Raw genomic sequence first — 26,980 nt, 5'->3', positions numbered from 1 at the left:
TTACACTAGGCAGTAAATAGGTGATAGCTTTGCAAATTGTTTGGAAACTCTGTCACCTATTTACAACATTGTACAGATAATATCATACAAAGAGGGATTAATTTAGGCCTAAATGGATGTCAGCTGAACTAATGAGACTCGTGGCAGAGAAGAAAAATGCATGGGATGCATATAAATTATCAGATGTGACACAGAAGCCTATAGTAGATATAAGCTAGGCATAAAGGAGGTTAGGCAAGTGAAGGCAGATTACAAGAAATCTTTGGCAAAGGATGAAGACTTCTTTACTTATTCAGTAGACTTTCAGAATAACGGCACCTTCCGGGATTCAAAGTGCTATTATTTAGATTTTTCCATTATCTAGAAAGTTTTATTTTTAATATATTTAATACAAAAATAATGAGGATAAATAAGAAATAGAGAGATTAAGAATGCAATTTTATTAACTGCACATAAAAGACAAACATGTTGACAATCCAATGTTATATTCTGCTATTAATACACTTCTGCTTATGCCCCATTCTATTTTCTTTATTATATCAAGTTTAATCTGTTCGGCTAGCACAGTGGTATCATCACCTACCCACACCGGGTATAAAAGGCCTGGGTTCGAATCCCGTCGATGACATGTGGAACATCTATGGGCTTTTTTTTTTACTCCATTGCTGAGATATTCGGTGTCAGGCATAGATAGCACGGTTTATCCTCCCCCCCCCAGAAAAACAGGCAAATCAACCAGAGAATAGATGGCAATTTACAGACACATGGGTATATGAATTAACTTTATAGTTGACCCTAATGTAATAGTTTGGATTATATCAAGTTTGTCACTAAGCTTTAATGTTGTTATTTTCTTCTCTGTATGAGGTTTATTAACTTTAGGGGCCATAGTGAGGAGTTTTTAATTGAAAATAAATGTAAAACAGCGGTATAATTTGTGATATCAGTACAGAATTTACTTTCAAAATGGCGCACATAAATCAATACAGTAATCATGTGACCTGCCGTTTTCTATCTTCGGCACTGCAAGACATCTGTGCTGTATGTAAACCAGTGCTTCCCAAATTTTTTTGTCACGGAACACTTTTAATCACAATATATTCATGGAACACTTATATATTTACGAAACCTTTACAAAACACAAGTTTAGCATAAGCCAAAGATCTGTTTGCTAATATTTTATTACATACGATGCACTGTGCATCAGGAGCATCTTTATTTTCAACACATGTAAAGCCGAAATTCAAATAACTGTCATGATACTTTCATTTTGATCTTTTATTAGTTTGTTCCTGATTTTTCACTTCAGATTTTTGGGGAACAAAAGGTTGAGATCATTCATCCTCACTTTGAAGTGTGACAATATTGTAACTAATGTAATTAAATTAGCATTAGTTACAATTAAAGTAATTATAACTAATGCTAATAGTATCATCAGTTATTGCTACTGGACACATTTACACCTAGCCAATCACTTTCTTTCTTTTGACAGAACTGAGAATGGACGTGTGAAATGGGAAGTGATTTTTTTTTTTTTTTTTTTTCTTTTGGCTGATGCTGTATAAGCTTGCTATCTTGCATCATATGCAAGATAGCAAGCATCATCTACTAATACCAATGCTAATAGTATCATCAGTTATGGTCCTTGAGGTTGTCACAGACATTCTCTCAGATATGCCAGACAAGCTGTACTTGCTACCTGGGAGTCTAAAACGCTGATGGAACTGATATTCAGGTGACACTCAAGTCAAGTGGACCCAATTTTGGCGAAGTCCGGACGGTCTGTGACAGCCAAATCCTCTGCTCGCACCTTCACGATTGTGGGACTGTTAGTAATCCTGAGTATAACCACCCTGCACAAGTACATGGTGGGTGACCAACCAGGTGTGAACCAACGTAAGCAGGGGTCGAGGTGTGGCGCCCACACCACATGGAGGAATGCCGCCCCTCTATGTTACCAGGCAGTACTAGGTGGTAGATGACTCTCATCAACAGGTGCAATACCACCACTTTGCTTATTGGAGGCTTAAAGTGGTGGAACCCATGTTTAGCCTCTAGAGCTATGTTCCGGTCAACCCTTCCCTATCTCTTCCATCATGCAGTATGATTGATGACTTTTGAGGTTATGATGAACATCGTGGCGAGATGAATTATTCCTTACATTTCGAGGGTACAGCTCTAAAACGGTGTTCGCAGGCCGGCCGCTAGTTAGTACACCGGACCGAACCTATTGGTAACTCTCTAGGAGGCTTCCGGATTAGCTAATGTATAATCTTGCTACTCTGCCAGACAGTAGTGACTGGAGGGAGTCCAAGTAGTGTGTATACGGGGAGCATTGTCGAGGCCACATCATGTCAAGGATCTGGGTATATTCTTAGCATATGTACGCCATATCCAAAAATTTCATTACTTCATACAGCATGTCCCACCCACTTTTTCTTACTATTGAATACACCATGAATTGTCAAACTAATAGAGCAAGCTTATCTGCAAAAAGATCTAAACCTCCCAAGCACTTCATAATTCATTTCACAAATATACGTGGTCTCAATTCTAATCTCAATGATGTCCATTTCCACTTGCAGTCTGCCAAATCCCCATGTACTTTTTCTGACAGAATCTCAGTTATCAGTTGATTCAGCTACTGCTCATCTCAGATGCCCAAATTATTTGCTGTATAATTCCTTTCGCCTCAAAGGTGGTACTTGTGCATATGTCCGTTCTGATATTCCCTGTCAGAGACTTGCCAATTTGGAATCACCTCTCTTTGATCTTCTCTGGCTTAAAATCTCTCTACCTCATTGTGTCAAATTCATCTGTCGTCTCTACCGTTCTCCAAATTCCACTAATCCCTTGGAGCTCTTTGACTTCCTCTCTTTTCAAGTTGACTTTCTCCAGTCCAACTTTCCCAACAGTGAGGTAATTTTCCTTGGTGATTTTAATGTTCACAACTCCAGATGGCTTCCGTTTTCTAGTCACACCGACCCAGCTGGTCGAGATGCTGAGGCATTTGCAATTATTAATGACCTTGCACAGATTGTTCATTTACCTACAAGAATACCAGACAATCCTAACCATACAGCCAACACACTTGATCTTTTTCTCACAAACAACCCTTCTAAGTACATGGTTGAAGTGAGGTCTTTTAGGCACTTCAGATCACAACTTGGTGATTGTCTCTTCTCCAATGGAACCTTTATCTCATGGGTATTCCCAACCTCGTGTTGTTTCGCATTACAAGAATGCAAAATGGGATGACCTGCGAGACTTCTTTTCTTCTTTTTCTTGGTTGGATTACTGTTTCAAAACTTCTGATGTCAACGTTTGCTCAGATCGTGTCAGTGAAATTATTCTTGCACAAGTGGAATCCTTTATCCCAAACTCCACTTTAAAATCTCGTCCTTTATCTAAACCTTGGTTTTCCAATAAATGTGTTAAGGCTGTTCACAAGAGAAGAATTTTGCATATTGTAATTGGCTTGTTTCTAATTCTTCAGTTTCATTTTCTGCCTACACCAAAGCTCGCAACAATTGTAAAGCAGTTATTAATCAGTCCAAACTAGAGTTTGAACAGGCTAAGAGTAGAAAACTTGCTTCTTGCCTAATGGCAGCCGAGCATTCTGGTCTCTTGCCAAAGCTATTGGCCGCAACTTTTACCCATCTCTGCTCCCACCTCTGTCCAAACCAGATAGTTCAGTTGTCACTAGAGCCAAAGATAAAGCCGACCTGCTAGCATCCCATTTTTCTTCCAACTCATGTATTAATGATCTTGGTAAAACACTTCCAACCATTCCCAACACGCTCCATTCAATGCCTCCTGTGGTCTTCCGTCAAAAGGATGTCAGAAGGATTTTGAAGAATCTTGATGTTAAGAAAGCTCCAGGTCCCGATGGTATTTCTCCACTTGTTCTCAAAACTTGTGCTCCTGAACTTACTCCTATTCTTTGCAGTCTTTTTTCACTTTCTTATTCCAAAGGTGTTTTTCTTTCTGCTTGGAAATTTGCTCATATCCAGCCAGTTCCTAAAAAGGGTGACAAATCCCTCCCATCCAATTATCGTCCCATTGCAATTACTTCTACTCTTTCTAAAGTAATGGAGAAATCAATTAACCGCCAACTCTTAAACTACCTAGAAACCTTCCATCTGATCAACAATTGCCAGGATTCCGTCAGTGTCGATCCACTGGTGATATTCTGGCTTATGTTACCCATTTATTGACTATTTCAATGGAAAGGTTCGGGGAAACATAAGTAGTTGCTCTTGACATCTCAAAGGCTTTCGATCATGTTTGGCATAAAGGTCTTCTAAACAGGCTTCCATCTTATAGTTTGCCAACTGCTTTTAGTAACTGGTTATCCAGTTTTCTCTCTGTTCGCTCACTGAGGGTGATGGTAGATGGCTCTCTGTCTTCTAACTTCTCCACTAATGCCGGTGTCCCCCAAGGTTCAGTTCTTTCCCCCACTCTTTTCCTCTTGTATATTATTGACCTTCTTCCATTGACTGGAAATCCTATCCATAGTTTTGCTGATGATAGCACATTGCATTCCACTTTCCATTTTGAGAAACCTTGTCCTGCTCAATCAGCATCAATTTCTCGAAAATCTGCTACCAATTCCTTAAATGCCGATCTTCAGGTAATTCTCCAGTGGGGCAAAGACAACTTAGATGATTTCAACCCTTCTAAAACTCAGTCTTGTCTTATATCTCGCAAAAAGGATTCTTCTGCTCCTATGCTTATCTTTAGTGACACTCCGATTTCTAGGCAAAATGATATATCTTTTTTGGGGATTACTCTGACTTCTAATCTCTCTTGGCACAAGCACATTACAAATATTGATTTGTAATCTAAAAACCATCTAAAAAACTTGGTTTTCTCTTTCGCTCTCGGCATTACTTTTCTTCCAAACAGCTGCTCACTCTGTATAAATCACAAATCTGCCCTGCCATGGAATATTGTTCCCACATCTGGGGTGGTGACCCCAAAACCTCTCTCAGGCTTCTTGATTCCATTCAGAAGAGGGAAGTTAGGTTAATTAATGATTCATCTCTAACAGAGTCTCTCCACTCACTCTCTCATAGACGTACTGTTTCTGCTGCATGCCTCTTCTACAGATACTTCCAAGGGCACTGTTCTTCTGAATTGTCTTCTATAATTCCCGCTCTCTCTTTCAAAACAGTCCGAACATGTGCCGCCACCAGCCAACATCCATTTACTGTTCAACTTCAAACTCACAGAACCAACTTTTCATCTTCCTCATTTATTCATTCAACTGCCGTTTTCAGGAACAACCTTCCTTCATACGTATTTCCTGAAAATTACAGTCTACAGAAGTTCAAGTCCAATGTCAACAAATATCTTCTTTCGTCTTCTCAACCTCCAACCCAAGCACGGTACTAAGTACTATAGGTTCTAATACCTCTCATATTTGGAGTTTACATAAAAAAAAATTAAAAAAAAAAAGTTATTGCTACTGGACACATTTACCTCTCTTTATACACAGAAAAAGAGTTACAGAGCCAATAACTTTCTTTCTTTTTACAGAACTGAGTAATCCAAAAGTTGATTGGAAGTACAGCTTCCTGAAGCCAACTATATTGGTGCAGTAGTTCAAGTTGGCCAGCATCAAGAGGGGCTGTGTCGTGACACAGCAGAAGGAGCTATGTCATGACACTGTAGTAGTTCAATCACAAGCAGATATGTGATCCATCCTAGCCTGTTCTCTGATCATTAGCAAAAAAAAGTCCCTTGATGGTGCGGTAATTCAGTGATGACATTTGCTTACTACTACTATGGCTCCATTAGTATGAAATCAGTGGCATAAGCAAGGTATGTCAAATGCTTCCACTGTCACAGGTAGTTTTTGTTATTTTTTATTTTTTTTTTGTTATTTGGTTTTTAGGAGCATTAGCAACTAAGGCCATATTGCTCTGGGAATATGCGGTGGTCATTCCCTGACCTTTCCGCATCCTCCATATTTGGTGGTCACGGGCTCGAACCCCAGTCTAATCAAGAAGCGTGTGCTACGCACTGCTGCTCCTGCCCACCTGGGTACGGAGGCGCCGTCACAGGTAGTGAATGGAATTGAAAGACTATATTCAGAATAACTGAATTTATGATTTATTTTTAAAATGTTTACAAGTTTAATTATCTAAATCAATTATTATAAAAGTCTGTAGCATTTATATAAAATGCTGCAGATAATAATTTAGCAATCATATTATTTTATAATTTATTTAATATTATTAAAACTACTAATTAATTAATACAGAATAATATATCTATATTCTCCAATCTTTATGCTGAAGGCATTCTCTCCCTAGAATGAAGGAGAAAAAAATGAGAATACAATACTATAAGACTGCAGGGGGTTATTTCAATGCAGCAGGTAAAATCAAATAATCACATTTCTGGAATTCAATAATACTGATCTTGTTTCCCTCACTGAGGACAGAAGGTTCAGTTTTTAGCTTTATAGCTTGGACTTATCTTCAACTTAGAGACAAATACCATTATCTATGGTTCTGCTCAAATCAATGCAAGAATCACTTTCACCTCTGCCTGCAGCTCTAGTTAATGTATCAGTCTGTGTAACCCCTTATGCTAGCAGTTTTCCAAACCACCTTAACACTGCCTCGATAGAAACCGCAGATAACGTTGCACACCTTCTATTTAAGTGTATCCCATCCCTGTAAAAACTCTCTCTCCTATTAACAAGTACAAACCACGATGAGAAAAATTCTACCCCACGAGTCTTGCACAGCCTCTCCAGGACCAAACTGATTGACAGGGCCCTTATGTAAATCTTCCTATAGTGTCTGGGCAGAATTGCAGGACTTCCAAATTTAATCCTAACTTGCAACTTTTTCCCAACATTTCCCTGTGCTTGGTAAATAAGTCCTGAGATCTCCTACTCTTAATGTTATTAGTGCCAACATGTACAACTATATCAACTTTTATTGCCCTTAAAAAATGATATTCGCTCTATACAACAGAAATGCCCTGCTCCTGTTCTTTCTATTATTTTTGCTAAATATATTTCCCTGACAATAGTATCACTGACACTATTGACGGTAACTACCTCCTGTGGAACCAGCACATTCTACTTTGGGGATTGCTGCTGTGTTTCTAATGCATGGCTGTAAGCTCTTCTGTTGAGTTGGGCAGCTGAGAGCTTGATGGGTCCTGCATTTTAATTCCTTCAAGGACATCCACCCTATTCTTCAAGCTCTCATAAATGCCCATCAGAATGCTGAGTTCACACCTAATTTCCTCTATACTCTTTGCACCGAACACACACAAAGACATTGCCCTTAGCTGTATTATGTCCCGTTCCAGATAGATCCACAAAAATTGCATAAGCAGCACATTTTGTAAAGCTGTGATTTGCAGAGGAATCATGCCCTTCAGTTCTCTCCCGAGCTGTAACACACTCACTGCTCTGAGCCTGTTGCCTTGATGCTTTAGTCTGAACCATGATTTCCATTTAAATTTAATTTAATTTGAGAATACTACACTAAACTAATAGATACTCAAATGCAATAATACATATTATGCTATCAAGTTTACATTGTATGTATTATGATATATCATTATGTTTGTAGAGTTTTAAATTAGTTTTGCCTTACTAGAAATAGAATTTCTTTGATAAAAACAAAAAAAAAAATGAAAACCTATGTGATTAGAACATACGGGCTACTTATTTACCACAATTAAAACCCTGCAAATTCCATTACCGCGCACTACAGTACTAATTATATGATATGATATTCATGCCTTGCCTGGCACTGAACCTTGGGGGACTCCACTACAACCTTAGTCCAAGAAGAAAAGTGCCCATTGATAACAATTTTGTCTTCTTCCACTCAACCATCCCTTTATCCATATCAGCAACTTGCCCTTAATGCCACACTGCTCCAATTTGTATAGCAGTCTTTATAAGTGCAACAGTATGAAAAGTTTTCCAAATCTAAGTATATGATGTCAAAATTATTTTTGGCATTGATTTCCTTTGTTACTGTCCTGCATTACTTCTTTAACCAGTAACTTCATTATTTTTCCTAGAACAGAATTAAAAGCTAACAGGTCTGTAATTTCTCATGTCTCTCTTTGATTCCTCTTCTTTATGAATACAGCAGGTCCCCGTTATATCGCAGTTCGCTTTATGCTGATTCGCTATAACGCTGTTCTTATATTATAACCCGTATCTGACTATAACGCTGTCACAGATCACTATAATGCTCTTTTACAGATTGTATTTTTGGCATATCGTTTCATTTGATGGAGTCGATAGTTTGAAAATGAATAGCAAAACAGCATTAAAACGTTTCCCACGCAGACTTGAGAAATTTTCCCACGCTCAGTGAAATTTTCTCGCACGCTAATTTAATGCAATACAGTGACTTGTTACGTAGTTCCGAGATCAACATTTTAAAAAAATATCAAGTATATTGCTTGTAATATTTGCGTTATATGCATTTATCCGAAGTCTAGTCATCACTCAGAACAGTATTAGACATCGTGCATAACGGACAGTTTACTCAAACTTGTATCGTAATTAATGCAACCAACGCAGTTACATTTTCGAAGAGTTAATAATGGCTGATAAGAATGAAAAAGCAATTTGGGCGCAGTACGAAGACTATAAATGTAAGAAAAAGACTGAATTTGAAAATGAAATTAGACGTTTTGAAGCGAATCGATTCCGGTCAACGACAAGCAGATGTGTGACATAATTTAGGACTTGCAAGTTTAACTGTAAGAACAATTATAAAAAAATAAAGAATTAGTTTTAGCAGCGGAAAAGATAGCTGTTCCATTGCAAGCAACTAGGGCTAGGCCAGCTATTAGGTTTGAAATGGAAAAACTTGCTAATTTTATTAAAGATAATATCCAATGCAGAATTCAGTTAAGTTAAATATTATAAAAAAGAGAGAGAGAGAGAGAGAGATTAGAAATAACATTTTAGAATGTTGAAGTTTTACTTCAAAAATAAACAGTGTTTTAATTTATTTCCCTATATGTCGTTTTCACTTTTTGTAGTATTTTTGATGTGTATTGAGAGGGGCGGCAAACTCAGGGACTGCCCCAGGCGGTAAAAGCTCTAGCTACAGTACAGCCAGGCCTGCTTACATTACTCAAAATGCAGCCTAACCATGGCCTTGTACAATTACCCCAGGTCTTTTTCATTTTTCACTACACTGAGTTTAGTACCACAGAATTGACAAATTACTCTGGGATGCAGTAACTTGCATTGGTCAATGATAAATTTCAACTACCATTTCTAAGCCCATCAATTAAATTTCTCTCGTACTTGTTTGCAGTAGCATACCATCATTACTGTCATTAACCATCCAGCCAATCTTTGTATCATCTGCAGACGTTGACATTAAGCTTGATGTACCTTCGTCAATATCATTAATAAATATTGAAAACAACAATGGGTCCAGCACCGAAACCAGACTCCACTAATAACATTAGTCCACAAAGAGCAGTGCCTGTTGATGATCACTTTCTGTCTTCTTCCACTTAACCATCCCTTTATCCACAGCAGTAACTTGCCCTTAATGCCACATTGCTCCAGTTTGTACAGCAGTCTTTTATATACAACAGTATCAAAAGCCTTCCTGAAATCCGAGTATATGATATCAAAATTCTGTTTTGCTTCCAGTTCCTTGCATCATAGTAACCTCTCAGATTGGTTAGACACCTTTCCTTAACAAATTCATGCTGTGACTGCAGTATAATTGTATTCCTGTCCAGATGATCCTTCTTTTACCAATGACTCCATTAATTTCCCTGGAACAGATGTGGAGCTAAGAGTTCTGTAATTACTCATGTCATCTTTTGATTCCCCTTTATGAATTAGGAATACATTTACACACCTCTAATCTGTAATTACTCATATCACCTTTTGATTCCCCTTTATGAAATGGGGATACATTTACACACCTCCAGTGTGAAGTGACCTCCCCTGTGTCCAAGGATGCTTTCATAATTATGGCTAAGGGTTTACTTACCTCTTTTGATGCTTCCCTTAATATAATTGGATAGATTCCATCCACTCCAGGCACCTTTTTTTTTTATGCTCCACTTCAATAATTTCTCTTCCACTTTCCTTTCAGTTATCATAAAGTCATTTAGCTCCATATTAGAATCTGATAAAATTCTGGCATCCCCTCTCCTAAAGAGTTTCTCATGTGAATGTAGATGCAAAATAAACAAGTAAGGGCAATGTTGTGAGAAAAGTCGCGAATTAGGACTGAGTTTGAGTGTCTAAAATTGTGCCCAGACACTATAGGAGGGAGTACACAGTGATAGCCTTCAATGAATTCAGCCCTGGAGAGAATGTGCAAAGCTCATGGGGTAGAATTTTTCTCAGCGTGGTCTGCGCTTGTTAACAGGAGAGATTGTTTTTACAGGAATGGGATAAAATAAATAGAATGGGTGCAAGAATATTTACTGATGTTATCGAGGCAGCGATAGGTGGGTCAGAAACTAGATTGGGGGGAAGATATACAAACTTAAAGATAAACTAGAGCTGCAGGCAGAAGTAAAAGTGATTCTTGCACTGTTTCTATTGGAAGATGCAGCAGCCTGGAAAGCAAGGTGTCAGGATTTAAAGTCTTGTTCTATGAGGAACCCTGCTGTGGTTCATCATGGAACAAGTAAATACATAGGCTGTGTTAGAGTAATAACTAAAAGTAAGAACATTTGCATGTACACTAACGCTAGGCACACTGTAAATAAATCCAATGAATTTGCAGTACTGATTAAGTCATCAAATGATGTCACTGTAGTGACACTATTGTCAGGGAAATGGGAAATATATTTTGAAAAAAGGATAAGCGGAATAGGAGCAGAGTATGTCTGCCAGGGGCAAATACAGATGAAGTTGCAGAGAGCAGATATCATTTAAGGGCAAGAATGGTGATATTGTTGCACGTGTTGGCACTAATGATATTAAGAGTAGATCTGAGGACTTATTTAACAAGTACTGGGGAGTGTTGAGAAAAAGTTGCAAGTGAAGATTAAATTTGAAAGTGCATGACTCATGGAGTAGAATTTTTCTCATCATGGTTTGTGCTCGTTAATAGGAGAGGTAGTTTTTACAGGGATGGGATACAAGAATAGAAGGGGTGCAAGGATATCTGCTGATGCTATTGAGGAAGTGTTAGGTGGGCTGGAAACTGCTAGCACAGGGGTTAACACCTACTAATATATTAACTAAAGCTCAGATAGAGGTGAAAGTGATTCTTGCATTACTTTTATTGGAACATGCAGCAGCCTGGAAAACAAGGTTTCGGGGATTTCGAGTGCTGCTGTGGGTGATCGTGGAATAGGTAAATACATGGACTTTATTAGGGTAACTAAGAACAGGAACAGGAACATGTACATGTGCATTAAACTAATGCTAGGAGCATTGTAAATAAATTTGATGAATTTGAATTACTGATCAAATAATCAAATGGAGACGTTGCAGGGATGTTGGAAACATGGTGTCACTCAGACATAAGGGATGACAAGTTTAAACATGGGTAGTATAATCTGTACAAAAAGGACAGAACAGGGCAGGATGGAGGGGGAAGGAGTTATGTTCTTAGTTAAGAAGCATGCTAAATCTAAGGCAGTACTTTGAATTAACATGATTGGCCAGTGCAATGTATAGTGTGACATAAGTACTGGGAAAATGAGAGTAGGAGTATGTTACAGGCTTATGATGCATATAACAGCAGTATAGAGATATAGAGAAGGCAAGTAGTAGTAGTAATGGCAAGTGATGCAGGAAAGCAAGTTTATTTATATAGCATCCACAAAAAAAAACAAACTTGCATGACATTTGTGGATTTATTGGATGACTGAGTTTTATAAAGCAGTATGTTAGAGAGGGAAAAAGAGAGAGCAATATTCATCTGATTAGCACAAGCGATTCTTCATGAATTATGAATCTGCAGGAAAAGAACCCACTGGGGGGCACTTATCACAGTGTTCTAATGTGGATTTTAATTAAAGGCATAACTACTGCCTTTAATTAAAATAGCGAAGGGCTTTTGCAAGGATAACTACGGTGGTCTCACAGTTTTAAAATTCTATGCCATGGGATCAACTGATGACGTTACAACAGCAAATTTAAATGTGAAGCATTCAAGGAAGTAACCATAGATGCTACTAGGCTTTCATACCAACAAAGAAATACTATTCAAGGCTGACATAAATGGATGTGGGATGAACTGAGACTTGTGGCAGAGAAGAAAAATGCAAGAGTTGTAAGGTATCAGGTGATACAAAAGCCTATGGTAGACATAAACTAGTCTGCAATCAAATCACAAATGAGGTTAGGCAAGCTAAGGCAGATTACAAAAAGTCTCTGGAAAATAATGCAGAGAAAAGCAGTAAAGACTTCTTTGCTTATATTAACAGTAGAAGGGAGGAGTTGACTCACAGTGGGCTACTTGATGTCAATGGATTAAATGTTGGTGATCCTGCTAAGGTTGCTGAAAAAATTTATAAGTATTTTGCATCTACACTGAAAAGACAGAATTCATGGGATACTTGGTTCCTGGGCAGTGCACACTGTCATCCCTCTTGCTAGTGGACAAACCCACCGCTTGGCAGGTATATAGGTGCACTACATCACTGCATTCACATAGACGGTAATTCGATGTCAGTATGAAAGAGGGATGATAGTGGATGCCCATGGGTCACTCTACTGTGGAGGTGGTATAGAAATTGCACTAACCCCATTCGACAGTATCAAGAGTGTATCAGGAATAGGCTATTTCTGGAATAACATCTCATCGTGGACAGCGCTGTGGGTGGAGAACGATGGTGGATGAACGTGGCTGTCAACATCTGTCTTGCATTGTTTCAGCCAACCAGAGGGCGACAGTGGCACAAATCACCGCCGACTTCAACAAGGGAGGTGCCAGAAACATCTCCACTAAAACCATCAGGTGATCATTAGCTGCAATAGGTTATATGGAGCCGCCGACCCACCAGAGTCCCATTACTAACACCCCTACACAGGACTACACCTCAACTGGGTGAAAGAACATCGGCACTAGATCTTGGATGATTGGAGATGGGTCTCCTGGTCTAATGAGTCTTGTTTCAGTTATTTCAAGCGGACGGGAGGGAGCATATCTGGTGGAAACAGCATGAAGCTATACACCAGTCATGTCAACAAGCAACTGTTCAGGCAGATGGATAGTAGGTAATGATCTGGGGAGTGTTCAACTGGTACACGTTAGGACCTCTGGTACATCTCAATACATCTCTGAATGGTCCAGGTTACATGTCCATCCTTGCAGTCCATCTGCATCTCTTCATTGTCATTGTGCACCCACAGGACAATGGATTCTTGCAGGAGGACAATGTGGCCCCCCCCCCGGTGACTAGAACATGGTTCGAAGAGCATTTCGCAGATTTTACCACCATGGAATGGCCTCCACATTCACCGGACATGAACCCTGTGGAGCATCTTTGGGATGCTGTGGAAAGGTCCATTCGAACTTTGGATCCTCCACCTGAGAATCCAATGGAATTATGGACAGCAGTGCAGCAAGCATAGATGGAAAATACCTGTGGAATGCTTTCGTGAACTAGTAGACGCAATGCCTCACCACGTGACTGCCCTTATCTGGGTGAAAGGTTGGCCCGTTAATAGGTAGGTATTCCATGATTTCTGTCCACTCAGTGTACATTCACATATAAAGAAGTCTTTAGAGAATGGTATTGTAGAAATTTATTCAATTTTACCAGGGAGCTAAATGATTTTGTGATAACTGAGAGGAAAGTGAAACAGAAACTGTTGAAGCTAAACAAAAAAACGGTGGTTAGGGTGGATGGGAGCTATCCAATTTATTAATGGAGGCAGCAAAGGAGGTAAGCAAACCATCAGCCATAATTATGAAAGCATCTTTGGATTCAGGGTAGGCCTCTATGGACTGGAGGTGTGCAAATATATCCCCAATTCATAAAGGGGGATCACAAAAAGTGGCATGAGTAATTATAGACCTGTTAGCTTAATGTCTGTTCCTAGGAAAATAATGGAGTCACTGGTTAAAGAAGTAATGCAAGACCATCTAAACAGGGATGCAATTATAATGCAGTCACAGCATAGATTTCTTAAGGGGTGATCTTGTCTGACCAATCTGATTGGATACTATGATGCAGTAACAAAGGAAGTAGTTGCAAAAAATAATTCTCGTATTATATGCTTGGATTTCAGAAAAGTTTTGAAACTGTTGCACACAAGACTGCTGTATAAACCGGAGCAGTGTGGCATTAAGGGCAAGTTACTGCTATGGGTTAAAGGACAGTTCAGTGGGTGAAGGCAGAGTGGTTATTAAGGTACATTGCTCATCATGGAATAATGTTTAGTGTAGTTCCCCAGGGTTTAGTGCTGAGTACACTGCTGTTTTCCATATTTATTAATGATACTGATGAAGGTATATCAAGCTTAATATCTAAATTTGCAGAGGATATAAAGGTTAGCAGGGTGGTTAATAACAGTAATTGCAGTATGCTACTACAAGATCTAGAAAAATTAGGCAGATGGGCTGGAAAATGGCAGTTGAAGTTTTACATTGACAAATACAAGGTGGAGCATATGGATAACAGTAATCCCAGTTTATCGTATGAGATGGGTAAAATGAAAAAGACCTGAGGGTAATTGTGCAGTCAGATATGAAGTTCTCCAAAAAGTGACTTCAGTAATGGACTTAAGTAGTGCAGACAGGCTGCCATGACAGCTCAATAGGTTTTGTCAAAGATATTCAGGAACTTTGCTAGCAGGGATAAGGAGGCGATTATCTCATTGTATAAGGCAATGTTTCTCAACCTGTGTGTTCTGGCAAATTGATGTTCCATGGCCCTTTTCAAGTGTGCCGCAAGATTAGGAAAAACACCATTGAGTTCAGTGGCAATTACTATTTAGGTGTGCCGTGAATATGCATCTTTTAACTTCAGGTGTGACTTGAGTGACAAAAGATAGGGAACCACTGGTATAAGGCAATGGTTAGGCCAATCTTGAATACTATATACAGGCCTGGGGCTTCATTTTAGGGAGGATGTAGATCTGCTGGAAAGGGTGCAGAAAAGAGCAATGATATTGGTGAAGGGAATGAAAGGGTAGTCTTACCAAGAAAGTCTTCAGTTTTGCAAATGGCTGCACCTGGAGACTAAGCACCTACAAGGTGATGTGGCTGAGGTGTTTAAGTTTTGAATGGATTGAGCAGACCAATGCTGATAGCATTCTTCCACTTTCTGAAACTACACAAATTCAAACCTAAATGATTTTGGTTTGAATTTGTGTAGTTTTGAAACAAGGCTACAGAAAGGAAGGATAGTTGCAGAACTTATTGGAACAAACTTTAATCTGCTGTTGTGGAAGTGGGCAGTTTGAATAAATTCAAGGAAGAAATAGAAAAATGATTGGAAAGGATGGACAGGTGATGTGAGAATTTTTTTATTTTTATTATTATTTTTTGGCTACTGGCTACAATTATCCTCAGACTATTGTTTTATAAACTTGATTTCTTGCATCATATGCCACTACTAATACTTTATTTACTAATGATAATGATAAATTCATATCAGGCTTAATGTCAAGTTTGCAGATGATACAATATGTATTACAAAGTTCGTTTTCACCCCATGAGAAATAAATATTGTTATTTTATACGTTTAATACAAATTTCAGCACAACACTCCAAATATTGCCGCTATTATTGCCCCTCTGGCTACCAAGTTCCCTGCTTCCCAAAGGATGGCACCGACTTGTTAGAAATTATTCTTGTGTAAACAAAACCAGTTTATAGTAGCTACAACATAAGTGCATTCTGAAAAATATCATGCTAAATTAACAAAAGAATAAAAACAGTTTTTTTCTAAGTTGTTTATATAGACTCCTTCATTCTCCATGGGATTAAGGTCAGTTGCAATTGTTACACCAGTTCAAAGAATCTTTTGCTACAGTATACAGTAATCTATTTTTTATGCCATTTTATCTGAGCTGATGTCTTTTTTGGAACTTGTGTCTTTAAATCAATTTAAAGTTTGTTTATATTAAATCTCATCTAGTAGTCTTATGGTCACAAAACGTAAACTGATGGAATTGAGCCTGGAAATTAAACTGAAATTTATACAAGAGGCTGATAGAACTGAACTTAGCAAAATGGACAATTGCAAAGGAATACATCCCTTTACCTACTTCATCTACAATACTGAAAAACCGAAAAAAACTTGAGGAACTGTGTAACACTGGAGCAGTGATAAAAAAACAGGAAACAAATTCCTGGTTCAAAACACGAGGAACTTGAAATAAAACGTTTTGAGTTGTACCAACAAATGCATGCATCTAATTTGCCAATATCAGGTCCAATTTTGCAAGAAAAGGCAAATTATCTGGCTCAGCAATGGCTGGCTCCAAAGATTTAAAGATAGGAATAACTTGGTTTCGAGAAATGTTTGCGGCAAGTCTGGATTAGTCGACAAGGAAAAGACTACAGATTTGTTGTGTTCTGTACAGGCCATTCTTGAAAAATATAAGGCAAAGGATATTTTTAATCTTGATGAGACAGGTTTATTTTATAATTTGCTGCCAAACAAAACATTTGCTGTTTGAGGAGAGTCTTGTCACGGTGGAAAATTAAGTAAACAGACTCATTATTCTGTTATGCTGCAATTCAAATGGCAATACAAAACGCTCACTGGCGATTGGTAAGTTTTCCAAGTCAAAATGTTTTAAAGAAGTTAGTCAACTTCCCTGCAATTATGGGCCAATAGAAGTGCATGGCTTACAACCAAAATTTTTCAGATCTTGAATACATTGAGTAAGCTGAATTCTGATGGAATTCTTCCTCAGACTACACATGTCGGAAGGCATAAATTAAAGAGAAAGGATGGTTTCAGGTCAGATTGTGTGGAAATTTGCTTTCAGCCAGGGGGATTTTAATTGTTGAAACAAACATCCTTCTTGTGTTGTGGAGGTAGGTAATTTAAATAAATTCAAGGAAGAACTAGATAAACAGTTAGAAGGAAAGGATGAAATGAGAAGGGTTAATTATTTATTTATTTTTTTTTGACTGATGCTGTATAAGCTTGCTTTCTTGTATCACTTTGCACTACAACTACTGCTACTACTAATAATAATAAAAATAAATAATAATAATAACACTTCCTAGAGGTAACCATGGAAAAATTGAGGACCACCATCAAGGTTAAGAACATCACAACCAGACCAGTACCAATCTGAAGAAGAATCTTTCAGGGAGATGCCCTGAGCCCACTATGGTTTTATCTAGCACTGAACCCACGATGCCTGCCCATTATACTCAATAACAGTAAGTATGGATATACCCTAAAAGAATGGAGGAAGAACCTGTATACCTTCTCCCATCTGATGTACATGGATGACATCAAACTCTATATTGCAACCGAGAATCAACTCCAACAGCTAGCCCAGATACCGAACAGTTCAGTACTGACATCAGGATGCAATTTGTCTAAACAAATGCAAGACCCATGGATTGCATCAAGGACATCCAGTCGGACGAAACTACCAGCTGAAGACCAGTGAAGAGATTGAAGCAATGACAGAGGGAGAAACATACAAATATCTGGGAATGATGCAGGCCTACCAGTTAGAACACAAAGAGATCAAGGTCCACCACTGAGAAATACCAACAGCGACTGCGAAACCTGATAAAATCAAAGCTTAATGGAGGGAACATGGTCACAGCCAAAAACACTTATGCAGTTCCCAGTACTAACGTACTCCTTTGGGATCACTGTTTGGACCAATACCGAGCTGCAGGAGATTATGAGATCGACCAGGATAATGACTAACAGGAGCCACCAACACCACCTGAAGTTGGCCATTGAGAGACTGACCATAGCCCATAAAGGAGGGAGGAGATTTATTGACCTCACTGAACAAGACAAGAAGGCGATTAAGGAACCTGCAGGATTACTTCAGGAAAACACAGCACCATATCAAGCCATAAGAAAGATATACAAACAGCATACAACACTCAACCTCAACAAGGGGACTAGGCTCTCACAGACAGAAGAAACAAAAATAGAAAGATGAGCAAAGAAGACACTCCATGGCAGACACCACGACCTCCATCAAGACTACATTAAGATAAGCCGCTGACTTCTAATGCTTGGTTCACAAATGGAAGGCTCTTCCCCGTGACTGAAGGATTCATGCTTGCCATTCAAGACCAGGTAATCAACACCAGGAACTACAAGAAATACACTGCCAAGGACCCTGGAGTAACAGATCATACATGTCGATGATGCCACCTGGCTCCAGAAACAATCCAGCACATTACTGCAGGATGATCACCTGATGTAGTATCTTTGCAGGTGGCAGGATAATGCATCAGAAGCTAGTGCAAAAATACCAGCTGATCAAAGAAAGTTTCCTGTATTACAAGTACGAGAACCAGGCCATATTAGAGATCTCTACTCACAGACTATACTGGGACTGTGCCACAATAACAGACAAGATGACCCCATGCAATAGACCAGACATAATCCTCATTAAAAAGAAGGAAATGGCAACTTCAACGATCAATATAGCAGTGCCCAACACCAGCAACTTCCAGAAAACATATGAGGAAAAGATCAGAAAATACTAAGACCTAAAACAGGAAGTCAAAGATATGTGGAACTAATGACCAACTCGATCACCATGTCAACCACAACCATGGAGCCAAGAGCCTCCATAAGAACCATTGCAGCAATAGACATCCCAGAGAACACTTACATGTAACTCTAGAAAGCTGCGAACCTGAACACTTTTTTTTTTTTTTTTTTTTTTATGTAAACCCCAAACACGAGAGGTATCAGAACCTATAGTACTTAGTACCGTGCTTGGGTGGAGGTTGAGAAGGTGAAAGAAGATATTTGTTGACACTGGACTTGAACTTCTGTAGACTGTAATTTTCAGGAAATAAGTATGAAGGATGGTTGTTCCAGAAAACGGCAGTTGAATGAATAAACGAGGAAGATGAAAAGTTGGTTCTGTGAGTTTGAAGTTGGACAGTAAATGGATGTCGGCTGGTGGCGGCACGTGTTTGGACTGTTTCGAAAGAGAGAGCGGGAATTATAGAAGACAATTCAGAAGAACAGCGCCCATGGAAGTATCTGCAGAAGAGGCATGCAGCAGAAACAGTACGTCTATGAGACAGTGAGTGGAGAGACTTTGTTAAAGATGAATCATTAATTAACCTAACTGCCCTCTTCTGAATGGAATCAAGAAGCCTGAGAGAGTCTTTGGGGGCACCACCCCCAGATGTGGGAACAATATTCCATGGCAGGGCGGATTTGCGATTTATACAGAGCAAGCAGCTGTTTGGAAGAAAAGTAACGCCGAGAGCGAAAGAGAAAACCAAGTTTTTTAGATGCAGAGGAAGCAATATTTGTAATGTGTTTGTGCCAAGAGAGATTAGAAGTCAGGGTAATTCCCAAAAGAGATATATCATTTTGCCTAGAAATCGGAGTGTCACTAAAGATAAGCATAGGAGCAGAAGAATCCTTTTTGCAAGATATAAGACAAGACTGAGTTTTAGAAGGGTTGAAATCAACTAAGTTGTCTTTGCCCCACTGGAGAATTACCTGAAGATCGGCGTTTAAGGAATTGGTAGCAGATTTTCGAGAAATTGAAGCTGATTGAGCAGGACAAGGTTTCTCAAAATGAAAAGTGGAATGCATGTGCTATCATCGGCAAAACTATGGATAGGATTTCCAGTCAATGGAAGAAGGTCATTAATATACAAGAGGAAAAGAGTGGGGGAAAGAACTGAACCTTGGGGGGACACCGGAATTAGTGGAGAAGTTAGAAGACAGAGAGCCATCTACCATCACCCTCAGTGAGCGATCAGAGAGAAAACTGGATAACCAATTACTAAAAACAGTTGGCAAACCATAAGATGGAAGCTTGTTTAGAAGACCTTTATGCCAAACATGATTGAAAGCCTTTGAGATGTCAAGAGCAACTACTTGTGTTTCACCGAACCTTTCTATTGAATTAGTCCATAAATGGGTAACATAAGCCAGAATATCACCAGTGGATCGACACTGACGGAATCCTGGAAATTGTTGATCAGATGGAAGGTTTCTAGGTGGTTTAAGAGTTGGAGGTTAATTGATTTCTCCATTACTTTAGAAAGAGTAGAAGTAATTGCAATGGGACGATAATTGGATGGGAGGGATTTGTCACCCTTTTTAGGAACTGTCTGGATATGAGCAAATTTCCAAGCAGAAGGAAAAACACCTTTGGAATAAGAAAGTGAAAAAAGGTGGCAAAAATAGGAGTAAGTTCAGGAGCACAAGTTTTGAGAACAAGTGGAGAAATACCATCGGGACCTGGAGCTTTCTTAACATCAAGATTCTTCAAAATCCTTCTGACATCCTTTTGACGGAAGACCACAGGAGGCATTGAATGGAGCATGTTGGGAATGGTGGGAGGTGTTTTATCAAGATCATTAATACATGAGTTGGAAGAAAAATGGGATGCTAGTAGGTCAGCTTTATCCTTGGCTGAAGTGACACCTCTGTCCAAACCATCTGGTTTGGACAGAGGTGGGAGCAGAGATGGGCAAAAGTTGCGGCCAATAGCTTTGGCAAGAGACCAGAATGCTCTGCTACCATTAGGGAAAGAAGCAAGTTTTCTACTCTTAGCCTGTTCAAACTCTAGTTTGGACTGATTAATAACTGCTTTACAATTGTTGCAAGCTTTGGTGTAGGCAAAAAATGAAACTAGAGAATTAGAAACAAGCCAATTACGATATGCAACATTCTTCTCTTGAACAGCCTTAGCACATTTATTGGAAAACCAAGGTTTAGATAAAGGACGAGATTTTAAAGTGGAGTGTGGGATAAAGGATTCCATTCCTGCAAGAATAATTTCACTTGTAGGATAGTAAGAGTTTCTTGACCAACAACAACAATAATGATAATAATAATTATTATTATTTCTCCCTGACCGGGGGGTTCCACCCTGTGATGGGTATTGCTACCAAGTAAAAATGGTGGTTGTTATGACAACAACAGTAATAATAATAGTAACCAGACACAACCAACCACCCCATGCACTTAGTAGCAATATCTGTCAAGGGGAGGGAAAAAAAACCATAAAGGAGAAAAATTTTTTTGTAATAATAAAAAAGGAGACATGATTAGCCCAGTGGTTACTACACTGGACCAGCAATATCACAGTTCAAATCAAATTTGTGAGAGAAAATAAAAAGGAGCTAGAACTACTTCCACCAAGCTAAAAGTGATGGCTGAGACAAAGAGTAGCACTGTGTGATGTTACTCCCAATAACTACCACCCACCACTGGATACAAAAAGCCAAAGCTAAACAAGTCAACCTCCACGAACATAGCTGAATGAACATAAGAACTAGAAATACCGATCATACTGCACTGAGTGTGGGCCAGGATAAAGTCACCCACATTCAGGAGTTAGGAAGAGGGGTCATATCAAAAAGTCAGAGACAGTCTCCTGCAGAAGACATTGGAGCAGGTGGTGCTATCACCCATATGGCTACCACAAGGAAAGGGCAAAACCAGTTAGCCAAACTAACTGGAAGTGCTTCCAGCACAACTGCACTAGTGACCACCCAGAAAGGAAGAAAAAGACAGTGCATGAAGTGGAGCATTGAAATGAATACATTCATCGTGAGCATATTACAAAGTAACAAAGCTAGAGACTGACGTGACAATATACAGGACAAAACCACACACTGAGTGGTTGAACCATTACTGACTGTTCAGATCATTGAACAGCAAATAGCACACCAGAGATAAATCATCGTCACAAAGAACCTGATAGCTCCTACAATCTTGGAAAAAAAATCAAACAGGATATGAGCAACTCACTATAAAGAACAAGGAATATGAACACAACTGAACCAGAACTGGAGGAGGATCATCAAGTACAAGAACTACAACTCAGAGCCGAAGTGGAAAGAGACAAAGTCACAATATACAAAATAGAAGAAGAGCGAAAGAAAGGCTTAGCAGAATTCCAAGGACATGGAACCCACACCATACTGAGCAGACCCAACAGAATCCTGTGGAAAATCACAGACCATTTCAATTGGTGAATAATACCAGATTACTTCAACAACAACAAAGTAACACTAGATACACTCTGCACAGCCATTTACTGTGCCAGTCACCAGGATGAACAGAGAGAGAGAGAGAGAGAAAAATGAGAGATCAACAGGAAGCAAAATGCCACCTGGCTGGAGAAAGGAGGCTACAGCACAAGATAGAAGAGCTAAGAGTGAAGATAGGCCAACTGACTCAGCACCAGTGGTAACAGAAGTAAGAAGCTGATCAAAAAAGTAAAGACCATCCTCGAGAAAGATAACATCCACAGAAAACATCAGACCTATAATCACAGAGATTCAAAGAATATCTGGACACTATCACATGGAACGTCCTTGCCCTCAGTAAGAGACTTCGCCGATATAGGGAGTTTGCTCAGAGGAATACAGACAACCGGATATTTGATATAAAAAACAGAGCGCCTTTTACAGGAATATTAAACAACAGGAGAAGGAGGGCAATGGATCCGCTGACCAGAAGGCTCTTGAGGAGTTCAGGGTAACCTGTGAAGCAGCAAAGTTAGCCATAGTGGCTGTGCCCCTGGATAGACCTAGAAGGGAAGAAAACCAAGGATATACAAGAGTTGATGGGATAGGAGATTCAGGAGGAAGAAGTACAATTGATCAGGAAGTCCCACAACTGGAAAACCTTGGGAATAGATAACATCCAAGACTACTGGTACACAGCTGCACACACAAGCACATAGCAGAACAGTTCACCCAGATAATACGGCACCCCGACACAATCCTAGAGTCCCTAATTCAAGGACTCACCTAGAATTAGGGACCTGAAGACTAAGGACAAAGATACCATAAACTCAGTGAAGTACAGACAAATCACATCTCCCAGCAATGTACAAGGTCCCGACCAGCTGCATAACTAAGAGGATATCAACCACTTGAAGAGCCAGTAACATCATGGCCAAGCAGCAGAAGGGATGTAGGCAGATCAGCAAAGGATGCAAGGAGCAATTGACCATTGCTCCTTGCATTGCTCCTTCCACAAGACCTTCACCTCCGTGTCCCATAGCTGACTGATATAGACACTGAAGATCTATAAAGTCAACCTGATACTAACAAACTTCCTAGAAGCAACCATGGCAAAATGAAAGACCACCACCAAAGTCAAGATCATGACTAGACTGATCCTATCAGAAGAAAAATCTTCCAGGGAGATGCACTGAGCCCACTATGGTTCGTCTAGCACTCAACCCACCATGCTCAATAAGAGCATGCACATGGATATACCTAAAAGGGAGAAAGAACCTGTAAGCCCTCTCTCACCTGATGTACATGGATGACATCAAACTCTATGTTGCAACCAAGAATCAACTCCAACAGTTACTCTGGATCACCGAACAGTTCAGCACTGATATCGGGATCAAATTTGGTCTAGACAAATGCAAGACCCATGGACTGCATCAAGGACATCCAGTCAGACGAAACTACCAGCTGAAGACAAGTGAAGAGATTGAAGCCATGATAGAGGGAGAAACATACAAATATCTGGGGATGATGCAAGCCCACCAACTAGAATACAAGAAGATCAAGGCCCACCTGACTGAGAAATACCATCAGCAAAGCCTGATAAAATCAAAGCTGAATGGTGCTAACATGGTCACAGCCATAAACATTTATGCAGTCCCAGTACTAACATACACCTCTGGGATCACTTATTGGTCCAATCAATGATCCCATACACCTCTGGGATCACTGATTGGACCAATACTGAGCTGCAGGAGATTATGAGATCGACCAGGATAATGATGACCAAGAATCACCAACACCACCCGAAGTCTGCCATCGAGACACTGACCATAGCCCATAAAGATGGAGAGAGGGGATTGATTGACTTCACTGAACAAGACAAGAAGGCGATTAAGAATTCACAGAATTACTTCATAAAAACACATCATCAACCTACCAAGATATAAGAAAGATAGACAAACAGCATACAACACTCAACCTCAAAAAGGGGACCACAATTGCAAAGACAGAAAGATGGGCAAGGAAGACACTACAATGACTTCCATCAAGACTATATAGATAAGCCAACTTCCAATGCTTGGCTCACGAACGGAAGGCTCTTCCCTGTGACTGCAGGATTATACTTGCCATCCTAGACCAGGTAATCAACACCAGGAACTACAGGAAATACACTGCCAAGGACCTGGAGTAACAGATGTCGATGATGCCACCTGATCGCAGAAACAATCCAGCACATCACCACAGGATGTGCTGGAGATGGAGTACACTCACAGACATGACCAGGTGGCAGGATAATACATCAGAAGCTAGTGCAAAAATACCAGCTGATCAAAGAAAGTTTCCCATATTACAAGTATGAGCCTCAGGCCGTACTAGAGACCTCTACTCGCAGACTACACTGGGAATATGTCATAATAACAGAGAGGACAATCCCACACTACAGGGGAGAGACATAACCTTCATTAACAAGAAGGAAATGGCAACCTACCCGATCGACATAACAGTGCCCAACACTAGCAATTACCCCTGGGGGCTCACATCTGGTGAGTATGGGCCTGGCACACCCAGAGTCCTGTAGCTGGATATCACCATTCTTATCTTTCTTGGTGATTCCCTTCTACTTTTCTCTCTTTCTCTCTCTCTGGGTAAATTCAGAAATTTTTTTTTTTTTTCTTGCCTGGTGCAGCATAAGCCTCAGGCTTCCTTGCACCATATGGCTAATAATAATAATAATAATAATAATAATAATAATTTCTAGAAAAGATACAAGAAAAAGATCAGAAATTACTCCGACTTAAGACAGAAAGTTAAATATGTGGCATATGGAACATGTAAAGACTATTCAATCACAGTATCAACCACCAGCACGATGCCAACAAAAGCCTCCAAAAGAACCTAGCAGCAATAAGCCTCCCAGAGAACACATGAAACTCCACAAAGCAGTAATCCTGAACACCTGTAGGATAGTAAGAGAGGTCCTCAACCAAGGTAATAATAATAAAAATAGTAACCAGACACAACCAACCACCCCATGTGCTTGGTACCAGAACTTGTCATGGGGAGGGAGTATCCCAAAAAGGAGAAAAAGTTTTATATAATAATAAGATAATGCAAGCACTCAAAACTAATTGATTTCTCCATTACTTTAGAAAGAAGTGAAATAAGGCAATAATACAAATGTATAATAATGTAATGACAAATATTTGTGAGTGGATTACTATGGTGAAGTTTTATTATTTCTGACTGGTTTGAAAGGACTGGCTGTATGTGCATATTTTTCTATAAAGAATGAGAAAATTTGGTGAGGGGAGAAAGAGAAGAAAGAATAGAAACACAAACCAGTTTATTAAGAGCGTAAAAAGCAAGTGAAAACACATCTTAATTTTGGAGTGCAAGTTGTACCAACTAAAAACATGCCTTGGAACCTTGATAATTGCTGGTTTTGTGGTCATTTGAGATTCTTTTATCCCCTCCTGTTAGTAAGCCAATTGAATGACTGCCACACTGAATGACTATAATCAATTAGTTTTTTCTGCAGACATACCAGAGGAAAGTTATTAAAATTAATTTTCCTATTTCTCAAAAATTCTGTTCTCATCAATTTGGTGGTCATTTTTGAAATCAGTATTTAAAAATTTATAAAAATCATCAAATTGTACAGATAAAGCAAAAAAAAAAAAAAAAAAAAATCTATATTATTTGTTGAATAAGAGTGTTGTAACCTTGGTTTATTAAATGCTGGCATAGCAGAGCAACCTTTTAGATACAGATTAATACATAGGTACCAATATGACGAGTATTATTATTATTCTGTTCTATAAATGTACTTAGAATAAAAGAACACCGCTCTCATGTAAACAATAAAAAATCTTTTGAAACAATACCATTTGAATTCTTTAAAATTAATTTACCTCATTAAATGCCATATTTATACTTTTCCAAGTAGTTCTTTCAAAGGTTCATTTGTAAATATGGCTTTTTTTTTTTTGAAACTATTAACTTTTGATACATCTAATTTTCTCAAGTCAGCCTGCAAATAAAAATATCAGAATAACTAATTATGACAATAAAAACAAAACTAATCTTAAATAATATATAACTTTAAAGCAAACTAAAAGTTTGAATGAAGATCAGCAGCAAAGAATTAAAATCATAACATAGAAAATTCATTAAGTATTATAGAAATATGCAAAACAGAAGGAACATTTCTATTCTAGTCTCCAAATAAAGTACTTTTAACACAATCACAGTTCTCTCACTCAGTGTGAACTTCAATTAACAAGTTGTCCAGTTATCACTACTTTCAAATAAATAGCAATTCCCAAAAGAATTCTGTTGTACATTCATGAGCAAAAACATCATGACCACTACCTAACAGCATGTTGGGCTGCCTTTCACTGTGATAATCGCTTGCACCAGTGTGGCATCAACCGCACAACACCATGGAAGGTGTTTTCAGGTATCCTAGACCAGCCGGACAGAAGGACATCCTAGAGTTCAGCAAGAGAGCAAGACACTAGTGACAAATACTGCATTCCACAAATATTCAATGGGATTGTTGTCAGGGGAATTTGGCAGCCAGAAAAGTGCACTAAATGCTTGGACATGATCCTCAAATCATTTCCACACAATGAAGGCCTTGTGACATGGGGCATCATCTTGTTGAAAGGGTCCAGTGCCATCTGAATATATGGTCACCATACAGAGTAAAATCTCTTGCTGGGAGGGTGTGTTCGATGGGGCTGAGGGGACCCAGTGATGTCTCTGAAAACATCCCCCAAACCATAATACCACCGCTGCTGACCTGTTCTTGCCCAACTGTGCAGTTTGGTTGTAGATATTCACTTGATCGCTGTCGGATATGC

The 26,980-nt window shown here is 39.1% G+C and overlaps 1 protein-coding gene across 1 annotated transcript in view; it reads right to left on the bottom strand.

Annotated features, from left to right (window-relative positions):
- The window catches only part of LOC150084211 (serine/threonine-protein kinase 26-like), a 250,688-nt gene that overhangs the window by 195,110 nt on the left and 28,598 nt on the right, over positions 1-26,980 (bottom strand). Inside the window, exon 2 of the mRNA XM_090375930.1 lies at positions 26,027-26,145. Within this exon, the coding sequence (XP_090232056.1) occupies positions 26,027-26,041 (15 nt within the window). The 5' untranslated portion in view covers positions 26,042-26,145. The remainder of the gene's footprint in view (positions 1-26,026; positions 26,146-26,980) is intronic.

This window comes from Mastigoproctus giganteus, chromosome 6 (genome assembly GCF_048544385.1).
Source record: "Mastigoproctus giganteus isolate SK-2022 chromosome 6, ASM4854438v1, whole genome shotgun sequence".
Lineage (NCBI taxonomy): Eukaryota > Metazoa > Arthropoda > Arachnida > Uropygi > Thelyphonidae > Mastigoproctus > Mastigoproctus giganteus.
This window is presented reverse-complemented; position numbering and strand designations above follow the sequence as displayed.